A 12,961-nucleotide genomic window follows, 5' to 3' on the forward strand; every position below is an offset into this window, starting at 1 on the left:
TCTTCCACAGCAGGTCTTTATCCTGTTTTCCTTCTCTCACCCCAACCGGTCGCAGCAGATGGCCCCGCCCCTCCCTGAGCCTGGTTCTGCCAGAGGTTTCTTCCTGTTAAAAGGGAGTTTTTCCTTCCCACTGTCGCCAAAGTGCTTGCTCATATGATTGTTGGGCTTCTCTCTGTATCTACTGTACAATAGAAAGCGCCTTGAGGCGACTTTTGTTGTGATTTGGCGCTATATAAATAAAATTGAATTGAATTGAAAATCTGTTGTCAGACCGTGCGACCTCATAGTCAACGTCCCCAACTCACCGCGTGACCACAAAGGGTCCTTGCCGCTTGGCAAGCAACTTTGAGCTGGAAGAAGGGAACAATACAAGCACTTTGTCTCCCAATGACAATTGCCTGAGTCTAGCCCCTCTGTTACTGACGCTGCTGAGCCTGGAGCTGGTGCTCTGATCTGTGCAGCTCAGGACAGGACTATGACTTCTCTCAGCCTTAATAGTGATTCTTATTAGGCAGATACAGTGAAGACTGACTGGAAAGTGAGAGGGGGAGACATGCGGCAAAAGGCCACAGGTCATACTTGAACCCAGGTCAACCACTCTCAGCTATGCAGCATATGGTCACCTGCTCATCCAACTGAGCTAAACCAGCGCCCAGTAAATAAAATCTTAACCCAAATGTTAATGGTAATATAACCCTTGTGGTGGGTTATGAGTTTCAACCCAATTTTTGGTGACCTCAGCGTTAAACATTGGTCAATGTAACCCATTTTTTTCATAATTATCCTAACCCAGTGTGCTGGGTCAAACCAACAACCCAACCCTGTTAAGCTGAAACAACCCAGGGTTAGCTCGGTCCAAATTTGACCCAGCACTGGATTACAAATTGGGTTATTTTTAACCCAGCATTTGTTAGTGTGTGTGTGTAACAATGCTGCCCAGAACACCTTGAATGAGTACATTCAGGAAGTAAATGCTTCAGATTCTGGGGTCGAAGCCATTCTCTCACAATCCAAGGAAAGTAAAATGCACCCTTGTGTCTTTTTCTCTGGCCATCTCTCTCCAGTGGAACGCAACTATGACATCGGTGACCGGGAAGTACTGGCTGTCAGGATGGCACTGGAGGAATGAAGACATTGGCTGGAGGTGTCCATGCACCTTATCGTACGGACTGGTCACAAGAACCTTGCATACCTCAGACAGAGAAGGTGAAGAGTGAAAGCTCCTTCCCAAGGATATTGGGCACGCAGACTGGCACAACCAGGGATCAAACCACCAAACCTCTGAATAATAGATGACTTGCTCTACGTCCTCAGCTATTGCGAGTGTAGTGCTGAACTGTGTAGCTCAGCACAGGACTGTGACTTCTCTCACTCTTAACCTCTGGGGGGTCCTAGAAAAATGCATACACTATCGGACCTAGAGCCACAAATCGACCACGCCCAAAAAAGTGCTATAAAAAATTTATATATTAATATTTTATTCCACTTTAAATTAGCCAATCTTTTAAAACTACTTCTCCCTGAACTATCCATGTAAAGTTTTAATTATATTTCGGGGGTTTTAACCCTTTTAATCGCAGTTTAATTACATGAGCGCACCGTTTTTTTTAGCCCCCCAAAACAAAACGAAATATTAAAAAAAACAAACATTTGAAGTAATATTTGATTGTTATTATAATTAGGCCTTTAGATGGACTAAAGATTGGTACCAACCTTCATTTCGATCGCCTTTTTTTTTTTTTTTCAGGACCAGAAAATGGTCTCCAGGCGGCAAATGCTCCTCCTCTAGGCCGAAATCAGTGCATCCTCCCGGGTTAACTCCCGACGATGACCGGGGCATGTTGCGTCGGACCCCTTTTTCCAACACACACGTCCGGTACCACGTCACAACAAATACGTCATTTCCTGTTGATTAAAAAAAAAGCACCCTCAAACGGTCCTAGGGGCCGAAAATGGTCCCGCCCGATCAGCGGGCGAAGCCGCTGCTGCACGCCGGAAATGAGGCTTCGTTTCCCGCAGGTCTGTTTAAGCAGCCCGCTGTTTTCCAGCCCGGGGTCAAATGTGGAGCAAGGGCGCCACCCGGTGGACAAATAAAAAAATTACAACTCTAAGGCCAGTACTGCAAACGGAAACGGAAACCGATTTGACCGTAATTTTTTTGCCGTGAAAAATAGCGTTTATAATGGGTTTCAATGGGGCACAAATCGACCACTAGGACCGATAGTGTAAGTTTGTCTGTAGCTTAGCCACTGAAGCTAATTTCCGGAAGTCATACTGAAATTTTAACAGTAAATGTGACCGAACTTTTTTTTGCAGACTTTCGCTATATTCCATTCAACACAGTGCAAATGGCGTGTAAATGAACAATGAAAAATGGCACAAATCGGCCCAAGACCACCCAGAGGTGATTCTTGGTGGAAAACGAAGCGCAACAATTAAACATGTCCCCATGCAACACAGAATGTAAACATAGCTCCTAGGTTCCCAGGTAGTATTGTAAAATCAGTACAGTAAAGTATAGTAAAAATCAATCCATAATAGCTCACATTGAAAATGTATCCAAACAAAACACATATCAAGTGGAAACATTTTGAAAGAGTTTTTTGCGTGCCTTATGTTTTCAAGGGGATTTTTTCCCCTCAGAAAACCTGAATAAATTGCAGAATACATTTTAAGCAATATATTGCACACAATTGCCAGATATAGCTATGATACAAATAAAAACTTGTAGACTGTTAAGTTTAGATTAGTCCTGGTCTCAGAGCACTAGTGACAACAGACTATCAAAATAAGACAGGAAAACCCTTACACTGTGTTTAATTCTACTTCCCCTCCCACCTGTTTTCTGTTACCTTGTTGTCCTGTATGCCTGTATGTAGATTTGCTCCTGCCTTATATTATGCTATTTTGTAGGTTTTCAGCAGTTAAAGCTGTTTTTGAATTTCATAGCTTGTCTTTGAGTCCTATGCTTTGGGTCCAGTTCTTGTTTGCCACATAGCGAGCCTTGACACTCAAAAAATTCTAATTGTCTTGCAATTATTTAATAGTTTTATTTCAAGTTTTACAGGGTTAAAACTAGTAACCTAGCAACTTTAAGGCGATGAGGAAAACTGCAACAAAGCATTCTGCAAGCAGTTTGAGCAGGTTAACAAAAAACAAGTTCAACAGAAGAACCAATGATAAATCATGATTAAACAAAAACAGCAAAACACAAGGAAAAAAACACAGCCTGAACAATACAGGCTAAACATATGGTAACAAGGAAAATGGATATGAGCAAGAAAGAGAAGAAACTGAGGAAGAGAAAAGAGGAGAAATGAAGCAACAGTTAACTCTTATCTCAACTCTCCATTTCTCAAGTTTACAGTTTTTTACAGACGCTAGGACACATTTCTCAATACTTAGGTCACTTTTGCAAAACTCTTCACACAATTCTCCTAACTGACCGTCAGCTTGGCAAAGCAGTTCATTTCACATTCAAAATGCACTACAACTACCAAAACACTTCATTCAGGTCTCAAATAAACTCATTCTTCCAGAACACTAGCAAAGGTTGACAGCCGACAAACACACTTTGTCACCCACAAAACAATGACCTAAAAAACACTAACAACATGTTACACAGTGTTTTCTTGTGTAAAACAAGGACACATCTCTGTTTATAATTTCAATATATGTTACTGGAATGAATCAGACATCATGCAGAATTCATTAATATTTGTTTATGTATTTTTATTGTTTTTGCACTAAGTAATCCCAAAATACAAGAATTTGTATACACACCATCCACTGATACACATACAATAGTAATGCTAATCTACTCGGTCTTCTCCATTTGGCCACAGGTTCTCATCCACATCACATCTTATGTCATCTAGGGCAACACACCTAGGAAAGAATCTTCTGGCTGCCAGAATTGAAGGAGTTGAAAAATTGAAGGAGTAACACCTGTGTAGATGTTCATCTACAATGAGAATCAGCTGTGGCTGGTTAAACTGCATTTTTAGATTTAAAATATGTTTCAATAAAATATTGCTGTTGCAGTTTGCTGTCTTTTTAGTTTTTGCATTGTGTTATTGTTTTGGCCATAAGTTTAACAGTTTTGAAAACAGTATGTAAGCACATGCAAAATGTCCTGTACGTACAAAGGTTTTTGGCAGTTGTTGTGTCTGAGTGAGAAGATAATTCATGAAATTTGAGAGATGTAGTCATTGAATGCATTTTGTGCCAAACCAATGATAGCTGGTCCTCAGTTTAGCCCACAAAGACTTCTGTTGTGCTCACTGTGTGAGGAGGTTTGCAAAAGTGACCTAAGTATTGAGAAATGTGTCCTAGCGTCTGTAAACAACTGTAACTTACAGATGTCAAGGATACACATCATTTTTACCTTTAATGATATTTTAGGATAAGGTTTTACGATTAATTTCACATATGACGCCCATGACCTAAATCTGTGAACATCAAAGTGAACTCATCCTAATGCTTTAATAATTTTTGTTACAGTTTTTTCTGATTGCTTAAGCACATTTTTTGTAACTATTGGCTAATTTTGCAAAACTCTTCACACAAATAAGAAAACCTGTCACCCAATTATCCAAACATTTTAGTTCTCTTGCAAAAGCAAACACAGCTAGATTAACTCTTCACACCTTCGTAAAAATGGTGTTTCCGTATCAAACAGTACACACAAGCCATCATCTACTAAGCACACAATGCGCCAACTGCACACTGATGGTATGAATACAAAACACATCTGGCTTTTGCCTTCCCTGTGCACAAGGTAGGCTATGTCAGTGTGAGCTCATACTTCTGTCATAGATCCATAAGCATAGAGGGATCCAAACTTCAAGTACTGGTGTTTATTCAAACACATCAAAACAAACACAAGTGTTTATTTCCAAGTATAGGATTATTTGCAATCGCCATAATGACTATATGGGTTTCTTGGTCTGCAGTGAACATGCTTCCTCTCCCCCCTCCTCGTCTTCCTCTTGCTCCTCCTTGTCCTTGTCGTCCTCTTCATCCTACTTCTTCACCTCCACGTCCTCTTCCTCGGCCTCCTCTACTTCTCACTCTTCCTGCTCCCTCCATTGTACTCCGCACACACAGCTTACCTGTATTATAGTGCTTAGGCTGATTGCAAAGTGAACGAATTATCTAAAAAAGTTTTCACATGTGAAAGTGTGCCAGACAGTTGGCAAATTAGTGTTAATGATAGCCATACATGTGTATACTTTTGCTAGGAGTGTGTTGGAAATTTGGTAATTGAGTGTTGTGCAGTGAATTGTGCCTACAGTTTTGCAAAGTGTGTGTTACAAAATTGCAAACTGAGTGCAAAGCAGTTTTTGTGCTTTTAGTTTTGCAAACTCAGTGAGTGGTTTTGCTATAAGTCTGAATAGTTTTAGAGATTGTGCTACAGGAATCACAGTTAGGGTTTAAGCATTCAGAAAAAACTGTAATATCGCTGGAAGCATGAGATCTGACCACCTGCAGGTGAAAGATGAGTCCATGGGTGACTCACTTTGATATTTTTCACACTTCACCATCAACTCTGTGCGGAAACTCGACACCCAACGAATCCGCCGATAGATTCGTTGGGTGTCGAGTTTTACGCTTGGCGTCTGTCAAACGGGACAGGGGCCCACGATGAGCTATTCCCCCAACACCCTGCTATTTAGAGGTGGGAATGCGCTAAGACCCAGCCTCCTCTAGAACACCTGCTCCTCTCCTTCTGTGCCCCTGTGACAGACTGATCAGTGCTCCTCTTGACTTTGTCCACTGCTTCACCACAGTTCTACATCGTGCGCTCTACCTTTGACAGTTTGCTCTGAAATTTGTCATTTCGCGCTGCCCCCTGGTGGATTTTAATCTGTCCGTTTCTTTACTTCTCCCCATTAATTAGCATTAAAACCGGTGCGTTTTGTCGATGGCGGAGGGTGTGCGCCCTGAGGACTATTGTGATGAGCCGGCGGAAGACGACTTTGGAGAAATCATCAAGTGTCGATCTGGTAGGAAACCACAACATCCCCTCCCTGTGTGTGTGTGTGTGTGTGTGTGTGTGTGTGTGTGTGTGTGTGTGTGTGTGTGTGTGTGTGTGTGTGTGTGTGTGTGTGTGTGTGTGTGTGTAAAGGAACGCAGTTTCCTGTATATAACTGATACACAGTTTGAGAGGAGCTGAGCGCATTACTATGGTTCCATGTGAAAATCCGTCCATGTCTATGTTCGAATCCACTTTTTCTGTAAACACTTGCTAGATTAAAAATATATTTGAAGTCGTTTATTGCTGTTTAGACATCATTGGCAATTTATAGTCTTTATAATTCCCGTCAGCAAAAATGTTCCAAATATTTTTGTTTCTGAAAATAATAACTACCTTTCCAATAAGTCTGTTTGCTTCCTAAAGAGGAGGGTGAGGCCTGTTGTAGCCTTTATCAAATCTAAAAACAGCTCATGTTTGCGACCCTTGTCTTGTTGTTGTATGTCAGAGTGAAGTCATTTAGTCACAGCGTCACAGGTTAGACAAAAGCCAGATTTGTCCTTGCTATGGTGCTCTTGTACTGCAAATCTCAGGGCTGGAACAATCAGGATCTTTAGCCACACATGTGCTTATTAGTGAGAGTCATTACAAAATGAAAGCGGTGTGTGCTTCACTGGGAGTCATTTTGAAATGTCCGTGTACAAAAACAATAAAATACATAAAAAATACTTTCACTGGATCTGACACGTGTGCAAAATTTCACGAGTTTTTGAAAATGTTGAAGCCCTCAAAAACGAAATTGTTGCATCTGTTCCATCAAAAGAAATGGAACAGATACAACAGGGCCTTTGCACTGTCAGTGCTCGGGCCCTAATGAGGTAATTTAACATTATTAGCACTACTGAAATATAACTACTGTATAACTAAAAACTAGATATACTAGAAATAACTCAAAAACAAAAAAACTAACAAAACCGAAAACAAAAGTCTCTATAATATAACAATATCCAAAAAACACAAAACAAAATCCGTCGACTGTCACAGAAATAATTCAACCTCCTGAAATTTTTCTAATTATTTAAATTTTTGGTATCACATTACAGATCATGTTGACCCTTTTTGTAAGTATTGTACATAAGAACTAAGCAATCAGATAATTCTTAAAGACAGTAAGTGTTTGAATTGTTTGTATTGATAATAAAAACAACCGATGACTCTGGACTTGAAGTACTCCTCTGAGGTAGTTTCTTACATTACGTGACATTCTGCCATTTTATCATCCAAGGTTGAGCCTATATGTTACAAGATCACCGAATACGCATGTATCCTCTCTCTATATATATATATATATATTCCAATACTTTCATCGGTGTGCCATAGGGTCAGTTATGTTACCTCATTTCATGATTGCAAGTGACTTGCAATTATAATAAAATATTCTAGGAATTTTCATAAATAAATAGATCTGTTTTCTAAAACACATTCATGGATGTACATGTGGTGGAACTGATATAGTGCACTTTAATTGAGCAAATGAGCAATTAATGAAATCATATGTATCAAGTCTGGGATTGTCAAACACCCAGTCATTGTATGTAATGCTGCGTGTATTGTTAATATCATTTCATTCATTAAATAATTCCTGGTGGCACATGGCTAAAATGCTCTGGGGGAGGTTGTTTTGTATGTGAACTGTGACCCAGACACGGTGTTGCTTGCGTTGCGTTGGAGGCTGTGGTGATTCTATTTCCAGTTAATGATCTTGTAAAAGGGGAGTGGCCTGGCATGGTCCATGGAGTGGTGAGTCACGAGCTAGTTCCATTCTTTTGCTTCCTTGGGCACTGACTTTCCTTTAGCCTGTCTGTTTGTGTAAATATTTTTTTTTCTTTTGGGACTTCTTAAATAAAGCTTTAATAAATTAATAAAGCCCCACTCCCTCTGACATACACTGACTTTCTCTTGTTTCTATGTCTCTCTCTCATTGACTCCCCCATGGTACAGCTGATAGGTCATCTCAAGCTGGAAATAGCATCCAGCTGGCCTGATGGACGCTGCTGCACAGTGTCAGATAGCCTAGTTTGGGAGAGTGCCATACCTTCTCTCTCTCTCTCTATTTTCACTTTCTTTTACTCCTCTTTTTCCAACCTTCAATTTTTCTTTTTTACTTGCTTTCCCACGCCCTCTCTCTTCCTTCCACTTAGTTTACATCTTCTTCTCTGCTCCCCATCAGCAGATTCTCTTTCTCTGTCTTGTTCTTGTGTGCCACCTTCCGCTGTCTCCCTGTGTTATATTTTACCACCCAATCTATTTTTCAGTGTATGACTACGGCTGTCTGTCAGAGGCCAAATCCAACAGTCTGTCTCCATGCTCTGGGCATCTCTGCAGATATTTAACATACCGAGCTATAAATGCTTGTATCCAGGCGTCTAAAAAAGACCCAAAACACACTGAATGGAAAACAATTAGAAATTTCCAGTTGTTGTCTTTCCTAAATATTCTATAAAAATATTGTGAATATATCCAGAAAACAGCAATTCGATATAATTTTCCCACTCTGTTCTGTTTTTATTTTATGGTTGTTTAACATCACAAAATGTTGAACAATTGATATAAAAAAGACCATCTGCACAGCTAAGAAAAATATACCAGCTTACACATAATATTTTAATATAGATGCAACAATTATTAAACCTCACAGGGCGCATTTGTCAGACCCACAGAGGTATGAAAACCATAAAATGAATGCCTGTCTTACAACTACAAGATAACTTAAGAGAACAGTCAAGACATGCAATGAACTGGAAATGCTCACTCATGTCCAAAATGTCTGTGAGGACATTTATCAAAGTAAGGTTTATGAGTCTGTTTTGCAATATGGTTGTGCATAACTGTGTTTTCAATCCAAGCTGGACAATGATACTTGGATGCTTAGTGCGTGTGTGTGTGTGTGTGTGTGTGTGTGTGTGTGTGTGTGTGTGTGTGTGTGTGTGTGTGTGTGTGTGTGTGTGTGTGTGTGTGTGTGTGAAGGATATGAAGCTCCTTAATCTGCTGCTCTTCTGTTGGGCTATAAAAAGAGCACACTCATAACATGATAAAAACACACACATTTAATGAAGGACAGATATGCATTGGCTTCCACTGGCGTCTAACCTTCAGTGTTATTTAACCATGATGCTTTTCAGGGGGAAAAACATATTTTTTGCTTTTCACTTTATTTATAATTTTTCTGAGAAACACAACAATAGTGTTAGTGTTTTAATGGTTTTAATACCATCTATGTATTTATGTATTTATTGCATATCATCCTGTGACCCAGCCTGTTTATGTCCTCTGCAGTAGACACGCAAATCACAAAAGAAGCAAAACTTAAAGATACTTGTTTTCCTCGGTTCTCAAGAGGATATGGTTCTGTGATGTCTGTCTTTTGCAATGGGGGTGCTGCAACTCCCACAACAGCCCCCAGCCACCTCCTCCAGCTTATTCAGGGGAACACCGAGGCATTCCTGCCGAGCCAATAGGTATAATCTCACCAGTCTGCCCCGGGACCTACTTCCAGTGTGACATGCCTGGAACACCTCACCTAGGAGGTGGCCAAGTGATGCGTTGACGGTCTTAATGTCTTTGTTGATTTTGTCCATCCACCATTTCTTCGGTCTGCCTCGAAGCCAGCATCCTTCTGGGTCGATCCTCATAAGTGTTTTTGCTACAGAAAAAAATGAGTATAACACCTACTTTTTTGCTGGGTATCTACTTTTTTCCCCAAGTCAACATTAGGTTGTGTTGCTGATGACTCAGTATACGTCTGAGTTAGCTTAGTGAGATTAAAAGAAAAGATCAGTCTGTGAGTTTGAGTCACCCTAGTGAGCTGTACGTTTCCCTGACTGAAAAATTGAGTCAGGTTCAGGTAATAACATTTATGGACAGAAGATGGCAGCAAAGACAGCTGCCACCGTCTAAAAGTGAATCAAATGAAAAAGTCTCTTTTTAAAACGTGTTTTTTTAATTTAATCTTTTAACTTCATGCACATTGCATCAAGCAAAATGAAATTATATGCAACAGTCTCTGACTTGAATGAATTAGTTTTACATTTAAACCTATTTTCTGCATATAAAATAAAAAAAAATTTTGTGTTTACACTCGCTCTTTCAAATAGATGCAAGTAAAACACAGCAAAAAATAAATCAAAGATTCAGCGGCACTGAGTCCTGTCGCTCCTTAATCTATTTTCACCTGTTTAGCAGGAGTGGGGCTGGTGGAGGTTTGCCCGGTGCCACAGCAGAAAGAAGCTTTCTCCCCACGCTGATGTTTTTGTCACTTTTTACAGAGTCAAACTCAAAGTAATGTGAGTACTTCCATGCTTTAAACGCTGCATGGTCGTACTCTCTCCTGCACTCTATATATTATCCATTGTTGATCTGCACACGTCTGTTGCTGCCACGGACATCGCACGCTCGTACGTCATTGTCATGAGACACTCTCACAAACAAAATCACAGTTTAGTAATGAAGTAACGCAACCTGTTTAAGGGAAAGTAACAGTAATTAACGATTAACGTAACGCATTACTGCCCATCTCTGGTGGTAAGTAAGTAGGGGAGTGATGGATATTAACTCATGCACACACAACCAGTTGGGGTTTGGTGAAGGGTTAATTGTATGAGTCGCATGTAGTTTGTGGGGCTCTACAGAGCAGAAGGAGGATTTGGGTTTGGTGGAGTGGAGCAACTGATTGCATGTTTGTGAGTCTGTAGGGATGCTGTAATGAGTCTGGTAGTCTAGGATCCCAGCAGAACTCACTTCCTGCTCAGTTCTTTACAGACACGCACATTTGCTCATACAAAAAACCCTTTCTGGGTTAGTAGGAGGATACTTTTTTCCAAATGAGGTTGTATACCATTCAGATAGAAGTAGTGCTGACAGCTGTTGGTAGGGCTCACGCTGATCAGTCAGGTTAAAAGGAGATTGACATTATTTTTCTTTGTGGCTGAAGTTCACCACAAACTAGTGCTGGACTGGTAATCAAATTGTGTCCAGATGGGTCAGTCTAATTTTGTAAAAATTTTGGTCAATAAATGGCAACATGGGATGAGTATCTTGCCCAAGCATATATGGCATGCAGACTGGAGTAAACTGGGTTTGAACCACGAACCTTCCAGTTAGTAGGGGACCTGCGCTACCACCTGAGCTTCAAATGGAAGCAGATTTTTTTTTATACCAGTTATCTTATTGGTACCAAAGCCTGACTGGTAATCTGGTGGGCCAACACTAATTTGAGCCAATGGGTCAATTTGTAGGGCTGGTGCACAGCAACCCTTCAAGCAGTGACAGCAGTCCATTTGTTCATTTTCATTACCAATACTGTATTGCCCAATCAAATCCTTAACGAAACCCTCCTCTCCCCTACCTTCACTGTGCACTCGTGCAACATGTAGAACAGAGTTTAGTGTGGAAGTGTGGAGCTGAAAAACTAAGACAGACAAAGAAAAGAAAAGTATATGCAATAAAATCATGATAGGCCGTCTGGCCCAAAATTGCCAGGGCCAATTATTTTTCCCAGTTCGTCCCTGCTCGATACATTTTTCCATTCAGCAACAGAGGCTTGCATGGTGAGCGTGCATACAGGCCATGGCAGGGAAGTGCATTACTTATTGTTTTCTTTAAAACAGCAGTGAAGTCGTTCAGACGTAATCAGTGATGTCAACTAAAGCAAGCTCCGGTCCACTGCGTCACAATAAATAGCCTATCGAGTCTGAAGCGAGGTTCGAAGCCTCAGTGTTGGCGGTTATGTCGCTGACCACAAGTAAATGTATGAAGTTTATTTCAGCCTCATGCCTTTGTGTTTAAACTGCAAGTGACCACTGGCCAAAATGACAAGCGGTATCACGGGTGCTGCCACTAATGAGTGAGGTGGGGTGAATGTGATGGAAAGAAATGGAAAGGAAAAATATTTTTGTGGCGGGGGATAGTGAAGGTGCTACAGCTGATTCAGTGTCTAAAGAATGAATTAATCCTAGATGAAGTAACAAATCTGGTCAAATAATTACTGAAATCTCAGGAAGCAAGACCAGAGAAAAGTGTCATCCCAGTGAGGATGAAGAAGCATGCAACACAAGCTTCAATAAATCCAAGCTCAAAGTCAAAGAACAAAGAACCAACAAACCTTCAGGAGTGATAATGCGAGCTGTAAGGATGGAGGTGAACCTGATGAGGAACTTAGTCTAACTGGTCAAAATGTAACTGAACTGCATCAGAAATAACTACAGGGTGTGTGCTCAGCAGCCAGCAGATGGATACCAGACTCACACCAAGGATGTTGACAAGTGGGTGAAAAATTTTTCTGACAGACAACTCACTGAAGCAGAGGGAAACATCTTTCCAAAAGGGTTACACTTTTGCTGTGGGTTCTCAGAATATTTCTTTTGTGAGTGTGTGTATGTGTGTCAGATGGCAGAAGATATGCGTGAGACCTTAAATAAGGTATGTTTTCATCATACTGAATTCTTGTTTGGAAAGTTGCTGCAACAATGCAAATATTTCAATGCTTGAAAATATGTGGTGATAAACAAGATCCTCACTTGATCAGGCATTGCATTACAATGTCTAGAGTCGCTATGGATACAAACCTTACTTTCAATTTTATCAACTAAGAAGTATTTCATTGTCAGTTCATCTACAGGGTGGGCCATTTATATGGATGCACCGTAATAACATGGGAATGGTTGGTGATATTAAAGTCCTGTTTGTGGCACATTAGTATATGTGAGGGGCAAACTCCTCAAGATGGGCGGTGACCATGGTGGCCATTTAGAAGTCGGCCATCTTGCATACAACTTTTGTTTTTCCAATAGGAAGAGGGTCATGTGACACATCAAACTTATTGGTAATGTCACAAGAAAAACAATGGTGTGCTTGGTTTCAACGTAACTTTATTCTTTCATGAGTTATTTACAAGTTTCTGACCACTTATAAAATGTGTTCAATGTG

General features: G+C 40.5%; 2 protein-coding genes across 9 annotated transcripts in view; both read left to right on the forward strand.

Annotated features, from left to right (window-relative positions):
• The window catches only part of LOC113016380 (transmembrane protein 47-like), a 33,196-nt gene extending 32,036 nt beyond the window's left edge, over window positions 1-1,160 (forward strand). Inside the window, exon 4 of the mRNA XM_026159180.1 lies at window positions 1,065-1,160. The gene's annotated coding sequence lies outside the window, so the exon portion shown is untranslated. The remainder of the gene's footprint in view (window positions 1-1,064) is intronic.
• Window positions 1,161-5,730: 4,570 nt separating this feature from the next.
• dmd (dystrophin) overlaps window positions 5,731-12,961 on the forward strand; it is a 287,948-nt gene continuing 280,717 nt past the window's right edge. For 7 of the 8 annotated variants that reach the window (XM_026159166.1, XM_026159171.1, XM_026159168.1 and 4 more), the window contains exon 1: window positions 5,731-6,008. In XM_026159166.1, coding sequence (XP_026014951.1) covers window positions 5,927-6,008 — 82 coding nt within the window. In that variant the 5' untranslated portion in view covers window positions 5,731-5,926. The remainder of the gene's footprint in view (window positions 6,009-12,961) is intronic. The other variant, XM_026159167.1, reaches the window with a different exon arrangement.

This window comes from Astatotilapia calliptera, chromosome 23 (genome assembly GCF_900246225.1).
Source record: "Astatotilapia calliptera chromosome 23, fAstCal1.2, whole genome shotgun sequence".
NCBI lineage: Eukaryota > Metazoa > Chordata > Actinopteri > Cichliformes > Cichlidae > Astatotilapia > Astatotilapia calliptera.